Source organism: Epinephelus fuscoguttatus, linkage group LG21, assembly GCF_011397635.1.
Source record: "Epinephelus fuscoguttatus linkage group LG21, E.fuscoguttatus.final_Chr_v1".
Lineage (NCBI taxonomy): Eukaryota > Metazoa > Chordata > Actinopteri > Perciformes > Serranidae > Epinephelus > Epinephelus fuscoguttatus.
Window position 1 is genome coordinate 8327297 of NC_064772.1, and position 18948 is coordinate 8346244.

The 18948-nt window shown below is 41.5% G+C and overlaps 2 protein-coding genes across 2 annotated transcripts in view; one reads left to right on the forward strand and one right to left on the reverse strand.

Annotated features, from left to right (window-relative positions):
- The first annotated feature begins 296 nt into the window (after positions 1-296).
- On the forward strand, positions 297-8533 carry msl2b (MSL complex subunit 2b). Its single transcript, XM_049565996.1, has 3 exons — positions 297-1667; positions 3601-4973; positions 6710-8533. Exons 1-3 carry the CDS (start codon positions 1526-1528, stop codon positions 7007-7009), a joined length of 1815 nt encoding a protein of 604 aa, XP_049421953.1. The 5' UTR covers positions 297-1525; the 3' UTR covers positions 7010-8533.
- Positions 8534-12962: 4429 nt separating this feature from the next.
- The window catches only part of tnfsf10 (TNF superfamily member 10), a 29278-nt gene continuing 23292 nt past the window's right edge, over positions 12963-18948 (reverse strand). Inside the window, exon 6 of the mRNA XM_049565409.1 lies at positions 12963-17185. Within this exon, the coding sequence (XP_049421366.1) occupies positions 16976-17185 (210 nt within the window). The 3' untranslated portion in view covers positions 12963-16975. The remainder of the gene's footprint in view (positions 17186-18948) is intronic.

Below are 18948 nucleotides of genomic sequence, written 5' to 3' on the forward strand. Positions count from 1 at the left end.
AAGTTTATTTTAATTATTTTTTTCTGGTCCCAGGAGTATCATTCAAACTGGTGTTGGTTTACTCATTGTAAAAATGGCTTTTATTACAGTTAGTATTATTACAGTTAACAGTTAGTTAGATAGTATTAAATTTGAAACTTGGTTTGTTGATTAATTGGGTTTATTATTTAAATTACAAATCTGGGTAAATATAAGACTTGTAAAAACCGTTTCCACCATCGATGTCATTCCATTATTTTTTTTAAATAAACCGCGTTCCGTGTGTTCTCGCGAGATCTGGGCAACAGCGCCCCCTTGTTTATGTGTGGAAAAGCGACAGGAGGTATGAGGAATACTCCGCGGCTAACGATAGCAACGTGCATAAATAGGGATTTATTTCACTTTTGGTCTTCTCTGACACTCTGGAGGTCTACCAAAAGCTGCAAGAGGACATAATTTCGGCTAAAGCCCTCGGTTATTCTGTTACACTCCAACCGAGGCGAGCAGCGAGAACGAGAGACCCCCGCTAATCCCGAGAAGAGGGGAAGCGGCCTGCTTTTGTAGCCGGCTTCCCGGTGCAGCTCAGACGGCGAGCACTGTCACCAGAGCCCGGTGCTTCCGCTGGTTTATTTTTCTTTACACCGACAAAAGCGCCGTTGGGTGGAAATTATTTTTGTTTTAATAACCACAACGTCTCCATCGCCAATTTCCCTTCATATCGACGTGCTGCTGTCGGTATTAGTCGCCCAGGAGGAGCGTTTGAAGCCGGGGCGGCCTGTTTTGTTTTCGAGCCGCCTTGAATCTCCGCGAACAATAACACAACCATAACGAGCCTGCTGGGGCTGCACTGCCGAGCCAAATAGGAGACACGGCAGCCTCGGTGTGAGATAATAAATGCATTGTGTGACACCAGCGCTGGACGGACGTGAAGACCCGGGACGAGCATGCATGTGGACTATGGAATTATCGGAGGGAAACCACTGCAAACCGGAGCACTTTGTCACGAAAGCCCCTGTTTGAATTTCGGAGCTGCTGCTGCTAGCTAACCAGCTGTAAATAACGTTAAAAGGCCACTGACGGAGGAAAGAGCGCCACACGATGCTTTGTCTAATCATAACTCACGGATTGTATGGATTCACACAGAACCGACTTGGGTGAATATATATGCATGCACGGCCTGCTTGTCAATGCACTTGTAATCTTCCCGATCAAACGCAGCAGTGCATTCAGAGCTGGGACATCACATTGAGGATGGATTGGATGTGACTTGGGATGAGTAACCTCGATTGCTCCCTGCGCAGACTGCTATATATGTGGGATTTACCGACGGGGAACTGAAGCAGTTGTATCCACCTATGCTCTCCTCAAAGCCACCAGACTCCGTTGAAAAAAACAGTGATTTTACCGGACAGAACCCAGGAGTTGCTGGTCTACCGCCGCCGCCATCGTTTAGTTTGTATGTGTTTTTGTGTGACTTTGGTGTTTTAACGTATTAATACATCTTAACGGACCGCACCGGACGGGAGCCCCGGGACAGGCAGCTGAGATGAACCCGGTGAATGCGACCTCTCTCTACGTGTCCGCGAGCCGTTCGGTGCTGCAGTGCGACCCCCGAGACCCCCGGGCCCTTGCGGAGCTCTGCAAGCTGCTACCGTTTTTCCGTCAGTCCTTGTCCTGCTTGGTTTGCGGTAAGTGTGTGGATTTCATTTGGTTTTTTTATTATCTCAATGTGTATAGTGTATAAAGGGGTGTTTTTGGAGAGGTTGTCGGTAACGTGCGTTGTTGTCAGCTGTGCTCGCGAAGGGAGCGAACCTTTAAATAATGCTGCTTTCAGGCACAGTCGGAAATATCTCAACCCTCACTCGTAATAAATTATGAGCCAAGCAGTGGTGGGAAGGAAACAGGTCCTAAAATGCTGCACTTAGGTTCATTTTAAGGTACTTGTACTTATTTTAATATTGACATTTTCATATGGATATATTGTACAGGTTATTTCTCATCACTCGTATGTTAAATCAGTCATAGGTACTGATTAATTTGTAAATTGATATTTATCATTAAATATATATGATGTTGACCTTTTTCAATAAATCAAGAAAAGCTTTACTTTGGAATATAAAGTTTTAAACATATAAACAGTTATTTAAGGATTTTTGATTTGTGTTTTATTTATTTTAAATGTGTTTTGTGTCGAGTTGACAGTATGTATCACTTGGGTTTCTGTGTTGTTTGTTTGTTTGTTTTCTTCAAAATATAACGGAATAAGTTTAATAATGTAAAAAAAACCAGCACAATTAAATAAAATCAGGCAAAGTACAGAGAATGAAATACTATAAAATACTTAATAATTAGAAAAAGACAATATATAAGAAATGGAAGTCGAATCAAGATAGGCTATGAGAAGTGATTTTAAGTTATTCAAAATAAGAGATTGTTAAACAACAATCTAATACTTATTACAATGTAACTCATATGTAAGGGATAATTTACAAGGTAATAACTTCAGTAATAACTTTATTTTTTATAGCATTTATCTTAACAGAGTTGCAAATGCATGAAAATAAAACAATAAAAATAACAGTTGCAATGAATGTTATGCATCGATAATAATAAAAAACTGTTTGCATAATAAGTACTTTAACTTTTAATATTTACGTACATATAGCTATAAATATTTACCTGTGTTTATAAGTAAAATATTTGGATATTTCTCCCACCACTGTGAAGTCTGAGAATCGTACCAGGTGTGTTTTGGAAATTCAACAGCGCTGTTTCCAACGCGCTGTGAACGCATCATAATTCTCAGATACACCCATCATGACACACCCCCCTCTGTGTGCGATTTGGCAGCATCGGGGCGTTTCTCTGTTCATCGTGTTGAATAACAGTCCCTCCACATACTGGATATTATGCACCTAATCTCTTTCACACCCTCCTCATCTCTTCCTTATACAGGGAATATCTCCTGAGGTAAAGGAGATATTTGTGTTGCTGCGATTTTATTGAGAAGAGCAGCTTTATTGCACTCCCAGATAACCTCCACCTCCACTGCATAAATAATAAATCAATATCAAGGCAGTTGAGTGTTAAATATAGATTTTTCTGCCGCTACGTGGGATTTATCAGACAGGCAGTGCAGAGTGTGTAAGGTTGGTTGTTTCTCATGAATGGACCTTCATCCTTTTTTTTCTCCTATCTGCAGCTGCACTCCCTAGTGACCAGCGTTGCTAAGGAAGCTCCTCTCAAAGACGGGTTGTCATCCAGTCTGGCAGATTGCCAGGCACTGCTTAGGTTTACAAACAGTTTTAGGAAGCTATAAAAACACAGCAAAAGAGGAAGCAATCATTTGTAAATTCTAATTATTCTTTCACTACACTGACACTTTTCAAAGCCATGGCCATGATTTATCAGATCATCGGTTTGTTTGGACAGTTATGTGCCATATTTGTTGGTTAGATAAGAATTTTATTGCCATATTTATCATGATGTCAAGCTGTGTTGCTTTTTCTGGTGCCTGCGAAAGTCTGTGAATTAATCATCAGTGTGAGCTGTTCTGCACTGTTCCTGTGAAATGTGTAATGTATTAATGTCTTCTATATTTGCTCTTTCTATTATCTGTAGGTAACTTGCTGCAGGACCCCATCGCCCCCACCGACTCATCATGTCAGCATTATGTCTGTCGAGGCTGTAAGGGTCAGAGGATGCAGCTGAAGCCATCCTGTAGTTGGTGTAAGGACTATTCCCGCTTTGAGGAAAACAGGCAGCTCTCCTTGCTTGTCCACTGTTACAGGAAGCTCTGCCTCTACATTACCCAGTCGCCGCTCGCTCCACACATAGCCAGCGCAGCAAGCGACTCACCAGACCTCCAGGCCATCCTCAACGAGGGCCTCACTCTGGCTGAGAGCGAGCCAGAGGCGGAGGACATTTCAGATTCAGTCAGCCTGTCGCAGACGGCCTCCTCCTCCGATGTGGTCCAGCCTGATGAAGCTCCACTTACAAAGGATCTCAAGGTGGAGGAACCGAGCCCTGTCAGCGTAAACGGGCTGCACGATTGTAACGGCCTGGTCAGTTCGGACACACTGCAACCCATCACCATAGAAACAAGTGGAGGTGTTGCAAAGCAGGAGAGTTTCTCAGAGGAGATCCCAGTGTGTGTGAGCGTCACAGGGACTGGGGAGGCGGAACTTTGTGACATCAGCACCTTTGGGGATGACCTGAAACATGGCGGGGGGTCATTGTTGTTGAGTGTTGAGGAAGTGCTCAGGACTCTGGAGACAGACACTGACCCTGACCCCAACCCCCAGCCAGACTGCCCCCCCTCTGTACCTCAGTCCAGCCTCAACGGGCCTCACTGCCCTGGCCCTGACTCCTCCCGCCTCATCCCCTCCCTCCCACGAGGGAACAGCCCTCGCCCACTCCAACCTCACCCGCAGCCTTCACTGCAACCTCCCCCTCAGCCCTCCACTGTCATCCCCTGTGTCCCCCCTCGGTACCACCGCAAACGCTCCCGCTCAGAAAGCGACAGTGAAAAGGTGCAGCCCCTTCCCATCTCCAGCCTCTTGCGAGGTCCTCCCCTCGGTGCCAACAGCTCCCCCCATCACCCTAACCCCGGTGCTACCACCAAACAGGAGCCCAAGTTCCCACAAGCCTCGCCCCACCCACACCTGGCCCCTGTGCCTAACGGTGGCCCCCCCAAGGTGGGCAAGACTGTGCTCGTCCCCAACAAGGCGTTGAAAAAGACAGTGGAGCACCATGGGGGCCCCAAGAAGGCTTACACCAAGGCCAGGCAGGGGGCCCCCAAGCCCCGTGCACAACCCCGTGACAGAGTACCCCCACACCCCCATGCTCACCCCCTGACACACCCACCCAGCCCCTCGAAGCCACTGTATAAGAAGCCTGTGGAGAAGAAGGGCTGCAAGTGCGGCCGAGCCACACAGAACCCCTCTGTGTTGACCTGTAGGGGGCAGCGCTGCCCTTGCTACTCCAACCGCAAGGTGAGAACATGGCTGATGAAGCTCCAGGCCTCTTTTAATTACAGCACAAACCCCCACCCAATGTGCTGTGTGTCTGTTGCTGCTGCCACAGCCAGAACCACTAATATGTGGAAATGTATTTATCTGAATTGCTAAAATCATAAAACAAAATGAATTTCCACCTGGGGGCTCATTACATTTAAGTGACTGCTTGTCTTTGTTTACATTGTACTATAGTTTTACGGCTGATTTGTTTCTGTGGGAGTTATGCATGGGGAGGAAATATTGTTGACATAGTGATAAAGAGTTTTAGCTGTTAGGGAAGTTAGACGTCTACAGCAGTGGTTTCCAGACTGTTAAAACCACAGCAGCACTCTTTCGCAGTGATTTTCTTTTCATGGCAACCTCCCACACAAACCGCACACATGCAGTGTTTGCACCTAAAAACGACACCACGAATATCTGTTACACCAATTAATTTAACAACTTACAAATCAAACTAACATACTATTTCTTAAATAAAAGCAAAATTAAGATATATGAGGATGTTCTAAGAATCCTGAGTAAATTATTTGTTTCTTAATTGTTTGAGCTAGACTACTTTGCAGTTTTGTGAACAAATATTAGTTATATAATATTATAGTTATAGTTATATAATATTATATTATTAATATTAGACTTAACAAAAAAAAACAGAACACACTGGTTAAAAGTTTTTGTTTTTCCTACAGAAGTTGACAAATGTATTTTATGGTTGATGAAAAATTAGCAGCTGTATTGTGTTCATATCTAAAACTACAGAGGATAACAGGTAAATAGTGTGTGTCTTAGGATTTGAACCTTAAACCTTTCGTTTAACACTAAAAATTCAACTAAAGTGAAATACATGAGTAAGTATTTTAGTTACTTTTCCACCTTTGGTTTGACAGTTCATTCCTAATCTTTTAAACATCAATTTATGAAGTAGCCTTTCTGTTATGAGATAGTGAGTGTGTATACATCAACATGGACAACCTGTTTATGATCAGGTTTTTGGAGTATCCTGTTTGTGTTTGATCATGTAAACACCATATCTTGTTTTCAAAGACCATATCCAGTTTGTGAGAAACCCAAATATGCCACCTGGAGATGTCCCAAAGAAACTAGAATACTGTTGCATGTATACACCTTACCCCACTTACTGAGCGTGGCCAACCACCTACTCAGGCGCAGCTTCAGTTAAGTCATGGAACAGTAACACAAACAGAGGCAGCAGCAAAAACATCTCACTTCTACAGCGATGAAGAAACAGTGTGTTTTTTTCTTTCGGTAATGGAAGAGGCCGCACGTCTTCATCCACTGCTCCCCTGTCCTATGCGGTGGATGATGGGCTGATACCTGTCGAAGAGGACAGTGTTTAAAGAGTAGTGTAACATTAGCCTCTTTTAGGAATAGCATTAGCTCAGTACAAAGTGTGTGTGTGTGGTTGAGAGAGAACAGTGATAGGTGTTAAGAGCAGAGAAGAAATAAAGAGTTGTCAAGTGGTTGCTATTTGTAAATATCACAGCGCCTGTGCAAATAAAGTGCAGAAATCCAAACCAGGTTGGTAGTTCTCTGTGCTCATGTAAACAGCGTAGCCTGAATATGATTATAACCAGGATAAGCCTCATAAACATGTTATTGTGTCTATGTAAATGCACTCAGTCTTTGGATGATCTTTTATGTTGTTGTAATATTTAATTATATCACAGTGTTATTAATTCTGATCGCTTTTCTAGGCGTGTTTGGACTGTATCTGCCGTGGCTGCCAGAACTCCTACATGGCCAATGGAGAGAAGAAGCTGGAGGCCTTCGCTGTGCCAGAGAAAGCTCTGGAACAGACTCGTCTTACGCTGGGCATCAACCTCACCAGTATCACCGCAGCAGCCCTCCGTAGCCCGGCCACCAGCTCACCCGGCAACACCCTTCTCAACGTCACCACGGCTACAGGGGCACCTGTCACGGCCACCTTCCTATCGGGGGCCGGGCACGACAACAGGGGCTTTGACGATTCACTGGAGATGCGGTTTGACTGCTGAGGTCTCGCCCCTCCTCCAGTCAGTCACATTCCCCGCCCCGCCAGCTGGGCGTTATCCATCTGGGCGTGCCAGGGACCTGCAGTGGCGGAGCCAGAACAAGGCAGCTACAGTGACAGGCGATAGGGAGGGTCACCAGCTGAAGCTGAGGAGCCGCCCTCTACCCATCGCCCGAAACTGCACCATGCTTGTGGTCTTGCATACAGATACAGTGTGAAGAAGAAAGAGGAGATGTAGCGTTACTGTATGTTCAGAGATTTCCTTTCAGTGCGGATAGTTTTTGTTTTCTTCTCTACTATGGGAAATGTGTAGAGCATGTTGTGTAGCTAAGTTGGGAGTGTTGACCGCGGTCGCACGCCGTTGTGTGTGTGTGTGCGTGTGTGCGGGCGAGCATGTGAGTGTGTATGTTTGAGGGGAAGGGTTTGGCTTAGAGATGAACTGTATTAGCAGGAACAGAGACATTATCATCATCATCATCATCATCATCATCATCATCATCAGAGACTGGTGTAATTTATATAAAAGAAAACTTTTTGTACATGGACGTTTCAGTTTCCATTTAAGAAGACGTTTTATGATATATTTTATAAGTTACATTAAAAACCAATGGAAGATGGTGCAGGGGCAGAGCTGCATTCAACCAGAATATTTTCACACAGGTAGATTGTATTTTGTCAATTCTGCTCCACCACTAGAAATAACAGAAAAAGTCTCTTGAAGAACACAACCTCAAAATAATGCTAAAAACATTTACAATAATAACATTTTTGATAACTTTGACTGCAAGAAGCAGGATGTGAATTTAACGCCACCAGCCAAATGTAAGTTTCAGTTTTGTCTGTTGAATGTTTATACTCTGTGAGCCACTGTCAGACACCCACACATTATTCTAAGATGTTATTGTATACTAAAAACGTATATAAAACTGATAGGATGGTGAATTTAGAGGTCAACCAACCATTGTGGCTGGTGGAGGACAGAACTTCTGTCCCTGGTTTACTGTTGGATTATCAAGGATGTAAGTTAACCTGTTTAATCATTTGTGTGTTCTTGTATTCAGCACTTTTTCCACACACATTTTAAAACCACCACATTTCTGATCTGTCCTTGCTTGTGTTAAAGACTCTGGTTGATTGCAGGCCCCGCACGTTGTTATTCACAAGTTTTTGGTTTCTGGAAGCTACACACTTGCTGCTAAATACCACAAAGGACTCTAGAAGGAGAGCACACTTGTTTTCCTCGTCTTTTGTTTTGTTTTGTTTTGTTTTTTTATTTTAATAAGTTGCGTTAACATTTGCAGTATTTATTGGACGTCTCCTAACATAGGTTAAGTGTGGGGCGGCGGTTTCGCCCACTCTGCCTGTTGAGTCTGTCGATCCGGTCGGGACTGTTCCTGTCTCAGTTAAGTTGCTGTCTCCTTCTTAGTGTTAGTCTCTAAAACAGTTTTTGTTCTCCCTCGGGGCATTTAAATACCTGTAATATAACTGTAACATATTTCCACAAAAAAGAAAGAAAATCAAAAACTTACCAAGTGTTGTGTGATTATTTGTTTCACTCTGGCTGAAGTCTGAAGTGTCCACTCTTCTGAGGAGCTGCAAGGTGTTGTTTGTTGGGCCTGCACTGCTTCAGGTAGACACTGGAGGGCAGCATTGAGCTTCATGTCTGCAGGTCTTAAGTCTAAAAATGATAGGCTTTAAAGGTAATTAAATATTCATTAACTTGAATTTCTGCAGTGTTAATTGCCGCAACCATTTTATCTAGTTTCATTTACCCATCTTTTAATTTATTTTGTTAAAATGAAGCTCTTCTGCATAAAAGTCTATGTTTCTAATGTTACAAATCCTTAAGCCTACCACTGAACCTTCAGCTTTCATCCTGCTGCTCTTGTAAGCAAGACAAGACTTCACTAGAATAAATACACAAGATGCAAACCATTGGTTAGCCTTAAAAATGGAAGGCCAGATTAGAGTTTGTCAAAAACCATCTAAAAAGCCTGTACAGTTGTGGAACAGCATACTATGGACAGATAAAACAAAGATCAACTACCAGAATGATGGGAAGACAAGAGAAGGAAGAAGGGAAGGAACTGCTCATGATCCAAAGCACACCACCTCATCAGTGAAGCATGGTGGAGGTACTGTTATGTCATGGCCATGTATGGCTGCCAGTGGAACTGGTTCTTTTGTATTTATTGATGATGTGACTGCTGACAAGAGCAGCAGGATGAAAGCTGAAGTGTTTGGGGCTACATTATCTGCTCAGATTCAACTAAATGCTTCAAAACTCATTGGACGATGCTTCACAGTGCAGTTGGACAATGACCTGAAGCATATTGCAAAAGCAACCAAAGACATTTTTAAGGCAAAGAAGTGGAATGTTCTGCAATGGCCAAGTCATATCATCTGACCTGAATCCAACTGAGCATGCGTTTCTCTTGCTGAAGCCAAAACTGAGGGCACAAGCAGGAAGTGCAGACGGCTGCAGTAAAGGGCTGGCAGAGCATCACCAGGGAAGAAACCCAGCATCTGATGATGCCTATGTGACCAACACTTGAGGCAGTCATTGACTGTAAAGGATTTGCAATCAAGTATTAAAACTGACTGTTTAATTGATGATTATGTTAGTTTGTCCAAATACTTATGAGCCCTTAAAGTTGGGGGACTGTGTGAAGAAATGGTTGTAATTCCTACACGGTTCATACTACATTTTTGAAAAAAGCCTTAAATGAAAGCAGAGAGTCTGCACTTTAAGCAGGTATTCATTGTTTCATTTAAAACCCATTGTGGTGGTGTACAGAGCCAAAATGATGACAACTGTCTCATTGTCCAAATAATTATGGACCTGACTGTATATTTAGTTGGCACATGGGACGACGGTTTTTACTTACATAAAATGGAATATATAGAAAAAACAGCCATTCATTCATTCATCTTCTAACCGCTTCATCCTCTTGAGGGTCGCGGGGGGGCTGGAGCCTATCCCAGCTACATCGGGCGAGAGGCAGGGTACACCCTGGACAGGTCGCCAGACTATCGCAGGGCTGACACATAGAGACAAACAACCATTCACGCTCACATTCACACCTATGGACAATTTAGAGTTATCAATTAACCTAGTCCCCAATCTGCATGTCTTTGGACTTTGGGAGGAAGCCGGAGTGCCCGGAGAGAACCCACGCTGACACGGGGAGAACATGCAAACTCCACACAGAAGGGCTCCCAAGTCCGGGATCGAACTAGCAACCCTCTTGCTGTGAGGCGAGAGTGCTAACCACCACACCACCGTGCCGCCCAAAAAACAGCCATCTAAAGACAAAATGATAATGGTTTTACCAATTTTGAAAATTTTCTTCAAATTTGTGCTGAGAAATTCAAAATTTCAGTTGTGGCCATAAATGAGCCAAGAGACACAGTGTTGGTGTTTTTCCAAATTTTATGAAAATCCTGACATAGATCCAAGTGTGACATTTCATGTGATCTAGAAATATTAAAGTTAAACTGTTAGATACTTGACTAAAGTATGTCCATACCTCATTTCAAGACTTGAGACCAATCACAACAAATGTTGTAGCATTTCCCCCTATCATACTGAAAATACTCTACATTCTGAACTGCATAGCCTACGTTTTCTTTTTATCATCAGTATGTTCTGTAGCCGCCCTTACAAAAAAATGTACTGTTGCACGCAGTGTGCAAACTACTTCATGGTAACACTGCCCCTTGAACTCTGACCTCCTTGTTGAACGGTATTAAATAATGTTACCTTGGAGATACAAAGCTCCATTAGTTGAGCTCACCAGAGACAGAGGTCAACCCAAAACTCTCTGCTGTCTTTTCTTTGTAATGTGTTTAGTGTAACTCCTCAGTAATATGCAATACATATGCACTTCTCTGTTGGTATTTTCCTAGTTATGTCCGTTTGTTGTTGTTTTGTTGTGTCCTCTGTGATTATATTTTGAGTCAGAATAGCCAGAAAAACCTGTTTGCTTGCATTATGCAAATTGTGACCACATGCAGTCGCCCATCTTGGTATTTCTGTCATACCGCATTTGACATATCATGGAATGAGACATACTAAATATTTTTCTGGCATACTAAGTAGTATGGTAGTGTGGGTAATGGAACCCACAGAGTGCCTTTGGGCACCAGTAGGTGGCAGACCAGCCTTTAAAATGATGAGTAACTTTTAATAAACCATATTAAGAGGACTGATCAGGGGAAAGGTTGCTTTTATTCTGCCAACCTTTGTATCTCACCCTTTGGCTCCTTGCAAACAAACTTTTTATACAAAGTCATGGAAAAACTGGGAAAGTCATAGATTTTCACAATTTAATTTTCAAGACCTTGAAAAAGCATCTAAGCAGTAAAAATCATTCAAAGTTTTGGAGAAATCATAGAATTTTGTTGTGTGTTAGGGTAAGGGTTAGAAATGAACGGTTACAGTAATTGTCTGTAGATAACTTTCCACATCTACCTCCAAGGCTTAAATAAGCATATGCCTACATTCTTATGTTGCTGCATTGTTTTTCACACTAACATCCAAAAATGAATTTACAATCAAATGCATCGAGAATACAGTTAAAGTATAATCAGTTTCATTTTCTCTAGTCTGTGGCATTTGAAGTGAGGTTAAATAATCCAGGCTTTTACTAACGGATCTCCCGCTGTTATAATTACTCGATTTTTGGCAAACTGCAGAGCTTTAAAACTTGAAACAATTCTTGCACTATACTTCAGGACACCAGGATTATTCACCAGATTTTTTAATGCCCTCATTAGTGTGTCTGTGGTTGTTTCTGGTCTGTTGATCAGTTATGCAAATTTAAGATAATCGAAATATTAAAAAATATTTAAATTTTAAATAAATAACATTAACATCATCTTTTTAAAATTGTTTTTTACTCCTAGTGGATGCAGAAATGTGCAAAAGAAATATAAATGATCATGTTTTAAATACAACAAACACTAACCAAGTATCCAGTAGGAGTAATACTTTTGTGAAAACTGCCTGAAAACATAGTCTTTATTTGTATGTCTTGGTTTCATTGTTGGCCATACGTGGCATGACTGTTTAAACCATCTCTCAACAAAATTATCTCAACTAAAGGTCTGCTGACTCACTTGTTCTGGAGCTTTGGGCAGTCCTCATCAAAGCATGCAGTGTGCTCAGTTTTAGTGATGGGACTGTAGATGTTTAAACTTAATTTTAAGCACCTCTTCTGTTTTACTTCGGCTTGATTGAGGGTGACACCCTGGCATGACTGATCAACTGACTATAAATATGAAAACTGGGAACAATCTCAGATATCCAGATGAGCGCAAGATGTTTTGTGAGTAAAGCACTGTGTGAGAAAGTATCAAAGGATTTGTAAGTTCCTCTTATAGTGTCTTTATTTCACATATTTACAGACAAAACCACCAGGTTATTTACATTCACATTTAGTTTTGGTCTATCCGGCAAACAATTCAAATTCTGTTTATTTGTCCACATCCTCATCTGTGTGCAGCTGTGTCTTTTTTAGGTGTTCGAGGTCCAGCTGACAAAGAGGACTGATTGCAAGTGGATCTTTTAAGTTATTCCATATGGAGGTTGAACGTACTGAAAGGCACTGGCTGCATTTACATCAGTGTCTCAGGTTATTGTTTCACTCATCAGATGTAAAAGATAAAACATAGACAGCTCTGTAAACATCCACCTCACAATTAGTTGACTCAAAACTGCAGATTTATGTCTGTACAAACTATACTTATCAACTCATATCAACTTTAAACCATGATTTTTCATCATTTAGTATAAATTCCCCTCTGCAATCATACCAACATAAAAAAAAAAACAATTAAAGATAATACATTTGTTGCAAAAACAAGAAATTAAAAAGACCTTGTGTTGTGATATTTACATAAGTGTTTCAGTAAACGCTGAATTCATATAGGAAAAATGAGAACTTAAAACTTGATTGAAAATCATTATGGTAAAAATCTTTATGACTTAAATGAATCAGAGGAAAACTCCCTCCTCCCAGAAATGTTATTTTTCTCGCACGCCTCCGCCATGAATGGCAAATCCAAAAATGGAGCATATTCCTTGAGAATTAAAGGGGGTCTGCATTTAACAACAACAAAACTATATCAAGACATCTTTTTGCAAACTCTCACATAACTCACAATAATCCAAGTCTCATTTAGCGGCTTTGCTGAAACATAGTCCCTCCAGGATTTTGCAATGTTGTGATCACCATGAACACAAATTAAGCGGATTCCCGTGCATTCTGCGACTTTGTTTTTTTGATCAATCACTGCAACTTTACTGCAAATTATGACGATTGAAATCATTTCATTGTAGAGCTGCGTGCAGTGTATTCATTCATTCAGCCCCCCTCTCTACAGGACTGAAGTTCTTTGACTGGTACAGAGTCACACACACACAGTGACAGGGTTAACTGTTAGCATCACACAGCTTTGCTGTTGTTAAACGCAGACCGCTATGACGTCAATTCATGAAGATTTTCCCTGTTTTTTGGATTCTTCTTTTGTATTTGTGTGAGGAAAACAATTTGTTCTTTTTTTTGAGGGCATTTTCAGCCTTTAATGGATAGGACAGACACGTGTGAAGGGGGGAGAAAGAGGGGGAGTGACATGCAGCAAAGGGCCACAGGCTGGAGTCGAACCCAGGCTGCTGCAGCAACAGCCTTGCACATGGGGCGCCTGCTCTACCACTAAGCCACCGACGCCCTGGAAAACAACTTGTTCTTGATGAATTTGTCCAAGTTGTCATGGAGGTTATTCACCTGACCTAAGTATGAAACTGGTCACTAATGACAGGCAGTGGTATATGTAAATTGTTGATGAAGGTCACAAGATGCAGCTTTGAGTCCAAGGAGAAATCCAGTAAGTAGAGTTTAAGTTAAGAATGAATATTTCCTAAATCAGGAATGACCCCGGTTATATCCACTGATACATCCAGCTCCCTTTAAGTCAAACATAACTGATCATTTTGGTTTATATGTCCTTGAGCTTCAGAGGATTTACTGCAGTGTTCATTACAAACAGTTCGATACATCACATGGAAAACAGGAGCTATAGACAAAAACAAAATCCCACATTTCTACTGTTTGTATGCTGATGTGCATGATTGTTTTCCAAGTCTGCAGGTCACATCTGCAGCTAATCCAGCATGACATGAATGCCCGAGAATACCAACCGTTTAGGGAAAGTTTAATGCACCATTTGGAGAACAGTTACAATGGACAAGCCAGCAGCAGAGGGAGAGACTGTGGCCCTGCAGCCAACAGAAACACAACACAAAGCTGGATATGTAAGGGGGAGTGCTTTAAAATTGGTACTGTAAACCTCCTGAAGGAAAAGGTGGTGATTTTACACCTTTAATCTTTCAACATGGCCGTCAACTAATTGTCTGAAAGGCCTGTAATGGTAGCACAGGCCCACAAACCAGTAAACAGTCTCAGACGGTAAGGCTTCCACCCTCATGTTCAACATCTCACTGAAGGAAACTTAAGAAGAAGAGAGTTCATGGAGAGCTCCAGACCCAGAATTTGCAAGCTTAATGGAAAAACAAAAACACAAAATATAGCACAATATTTACATCTTTACACAAACACACATCCAGGGACACAGATAATCACGAATGTTCAGCTGGTAAGAGTTTTATACAAACAATTCTTTAGGGCAGACCCCAATTTTGCAGCATTTGCTACAAAATTAATAAGATGGGAGTGAGTGTAATGTATGCAAAGTACCCAAAAGTCTAAACTGCTACAACTGTCTTTTCCTATTGGTGGCACAGGTCAGCATGTGCAGAATCTGTGAGCTGTTACGGGTGAGTTTGTGACTTTGTGAGTTGAGTTACAAGCCAATTTCACAAAGTGCTTTGCATCTAAAACAACATTTAAAATTTGAAAATACAGTCTAGCTTTGGAAGATCATCATTAGATATTACAGACACGCTGAAGGGACACCTGAATAATGTAAGTAATGAGTAATGTAGCCCCTGTGGCATTTCTGGGGTTCAAGCCAACACAGACTGTTAAAATCTGAAAACTGCAAAGGATCGAGACCTTTGACAGTTTCCAACACCTTCATGAAAGATAATTAACAGATTTTATGACATCAGACAGATGCTCATTCTATTATAACCAAACCTGTGCCAGGCCACGCTGTTCTTCAGCAGTGTTGTTGCCCCCTTATTGGTCAATTTAAAAAAAAAAACATTTTGGGGACATGTTTTCCACGACTTTGATTAAAAATAGCCTATCTACCAAGTTTGGTGATGTTTGGAAAAACTGTCATTGATTTATGGCCAAATTTTGCACCAGGCCAATTGCTCTGTCTAGAACCAGTGACACCCCCTTCTGAGCAATTTTGAATAATTGTACACAAGTTGTTCAACACTATTATGAAACATATCTTGTTTCGTAATATTGAACAAATAATTTCTGATTCTTAGTCTGATGTGTGTTATTCCACGCCCATTTTTTTTTTTTTTTGCATCCCTAGTGCCCCCTAGTGGTCAATTTGAATTAAACTTTAAGGGTATGTTTAAGATACTTACGTAGGCCGTGACTGAATAATGGGACTCTGTGTTATCAGTTACCTTTTAGTGCTTTTACTAACATGTTCATCTTACATAGGAGTTTTTTTTTGTATATTGTTTGGACCCAAATATTTTATTTGTGTGAATGACATAACTGACTTACTGGACATATCCTGTAAGATCTGTGATGACTGGCCCAACTGTTACGGAGCTAGGTCTATTTATGTACTAAGCTACACCTCTACTGAAGTTCATCGGTCAATATATTCAAAACACTGTAAGATATCAACAAGCTTTTCAAACACTTTGATAAACTTCGTCGAATAATGATTCACAGAAAATGTAAAAGTCAGACCTACGGTTCAGGAGTAGATGTCAAAAATGTGATTTTCAAACAAATGGTAGAAAATCCAGACTTGGACTTTAGTGGTTTTTGAGGCAAGTTCTGTGTAAAGCTTACACTGAATGAGTTGTGACTTTTCAAAGTTGACCTTTCTTTACAGCATCTCAGTCAGGCTAATCAGGGTCAATTTTGTTGAGGAGCATTTGTTCAAAACACCCTACATTGGTGAAAATTTCATGTTTTTCAAATTTCATGTACATGTCTGCCATGTACCATCTCATGGGAATTTGCAAAAACATTTCTGAAGAAAAATAATAAACCAGCACAAAAACAAAAAACAGCCCTTCAGGCTTGAACCCTTAAACATGTCTGGAAAACCAGTGACCGTACTGACCTTAAAGAAATCTTGATATTTGGCGCCAGCGCTTGAGGTTATAGCACCAACCAATGCCTGTCATTGTGTGCTATTTGTGCATAACTGCTTCAAGGATTTACTGAGGAAAAAGACAAAAAACCCAAGTGACCGGACAAAACCACTAATAAATCAGGCGTCAGAGTAAAATGGCATGAAGATACCAAGGCAAATCACATCTGAATTAAACCTTTGTGTACAGAATGTCAGCTCAGAACAGTGTAGGTTAACTAACCACGACCAAACCATCATGTAGTAGAAAATTTCCTCTTAGCTGTTAAAGACCAGTTAGGAAAGTTAATGCAGAAAACCTGCTGCTCTGCACTTAAATTTACCTGTAAAAATTTAGGGAACTTCTGCCTTAAAGAAATGTTTGTACAACAGAAACTAATCTCTGTCGAGTCAAAGCCACACTAACTTTAATAGTCTTAGCTCTCACTCATACACACAGCCCCAAATCCATACCAGTCTCTTCTCCACCCATGAAACCAGTGTTGTTAATTTTCTTTTGGCTTGTGATCCTGAAACAAAAAAAGTAAGACAAACCTCCAAATGGACTCTCTGTTGCAGTTTTTCTGGGTTCATTAATAGTAGAAGTCAAGAGGCTGCAGATTCATCCATCACCAACATTAAAAACATGACAGTCGATCCCTCATCTGATTGTCTAGCTGATGAGAAACGCCCCAAAGAAACTGCTCTTTTCGTCCATGTCCACAGCGGAGGCGTTGGTCACTGTGACGAACAGCCGGTCGCCAGTGCTGAGCGGGAACAGCCCCCCCTGGTGAGCGGAGTGGAGAGAAAACTGGGAGCCCCGGGACCAGCAGGAGGTTCGGCTCGTCTTCATCAGCAGGATGGGAACTGGGTAGGAGCTCACCTGGAGGGAGAAGGAGAGGTGAGTGAGCGTGGTCATGAAGGTCTGATATGTGTGGAGGCACACATGCTGAGTGTGCAGGTTGGATGAATCGCAGCTATCACGTCATGAAGACGACTGTTTATGAACCACAGAATCAGTCTGTAAAACAGCTGATTTATTAATAACTTTCCTGGATTTTTAGTTGGCATCATTTGTCAAAACTAAGACAAAATCTAATCGCCATTGTTTTTGAATAATACACACGTTCTTGACAAATGCTTTTGCTTTCTTCAATCTTTCAGTGGTCAAAGATTCCCCTCTTGCAGCACAATAGAAGATGCCTTCCTCTTTCCTTCTTAATAATGACCACAGTTTAAAAAAAAAAAAAAAAAGACACACAGAATAAGCAGTCCACACGCTTATAGTTTGTGATCTGAAAAAATGAGAGGGGAACTCTCAGGGATATCCCGAATACCTTTTTTTTTGGACTCTGGAGCTTTGGTAGTAATCAAAAGCTTCAAAGCAAACTCACACCAAAATGGCTCGATTCTGTTATTAACCCACTGAATAACCATTAAGTTGGGTATACACTGTAAGATTTGAGCCTGTTTCTGACCCGATTTTTGAGCACTACAACTCATTTTAGTGTTTGAATTTCAGCTTCGTCCTTTGCTGTGAAGTGTACAGGATGGAGTGAGGATCACAGCCTGATCAGCTGTTCCTGACCAGCCGTAAGATGTTCAGATGAATTTCTGACATGTTGGAAATTCTGGTAGGCCGTCTTCAGGCTCTTGCACAGTTGAAGCAGAACCACGAGTTGATTACCCAAGATCAGTGCCTTTTTTCTCACTTGTACAGTGTATACCCAGCTAGTTTGTTGGTTCTGCTGACTGGACTGACCAGTCTTTGCAGAAACTGACTTTTAAGTTCTTTTTGGGATGTCTGACTCTACATTATTGTGAACCGTGCCTCCACTGGCAAACACACTTCCACCTGCCTGCAACCAGTGGCGCCAAAAGTTAGGACAATTCCAAGGGCCCCTGACTGACAGGGGCCCCAAAAATAGGTAAAAAAAAAAAAAAAAATTATTAAACTTATATTTTTTTTCCAAATATAGTAATAAAATGAATGATCTCTTTGTTTTTACTTGTTGTTGTCAGTAAAAGTTAAATATCCCCATTGACCAAAAAGTAACCATCTTTACTGACTCACCACCCCCCTGTATCTGCATGAAATGGTTTGGTCCTGCCTTAGCGCACTGACGGTGACGGTGCCTAGTAACAGTCAGCAGTTGCGCTAGAATACTACAGTCATCATCATGCTACCTAGTACCAAAAGAAAATCCGGTTTTCACTAAAGGAAAGAGAGAAAGGAGAGAGAGGAGAGGCAAAAGATACGGTGTCAATATGTGAGCCAGTTTTTGTCCAAGAAAGGTGGGTAGCCTATAGTCTGAGAGGTAGAAATGGAGCTGTTAGCTTAATGTTCATAGTGAAATACGCTAGCTACAGCTAGCCTACATTTCACTCCTTTTTAACCTACATTTAATCAGTGCAGGTAAATGTTTAGCAAGATATTCATATTAAACCAGTTGTCCCTGTCCGTTCTAACAGACTCAACAACAGATGAGTCAGAAGCAGCAGCCCTGTCTGCCCATAACTTTACCCCTCCCTGTCCCAATGAAGACGGTGAGCAACACATGCCAGTTAGCATCATTGCAGGGAGTCTGTGGGAATTTCTCTCTCTCTCTCTTGCTCTTTTTTACCATTACAAAAAAGAAAATGAAA

Excerpts from the sequence above, each read along its gene's own strand:
- msl2b (XM_049565996.1), top strand. The coding sequence starts at position 1,526 with ATGAACCCGGTGAATGCGACCTCTCTCTACGTGTCCGCGAGCCGTTCG. Across the intron at positions 1,668-3,600 it reads CTTGTCCTGCTTGGTTTGCG|GTAACTTGCTGCAGGACCCC; the intron begins GTAAGTGTGTGG and ends TATTATCTGTAG. Across the intron at positions 4,974-6,709 it reads CTTGCTACTCCAACCGCAAG|GCGTGTTTGGACTGTATCTG; the intron begins GTGAGAACATGG and ends TCGCTTTTCTAG.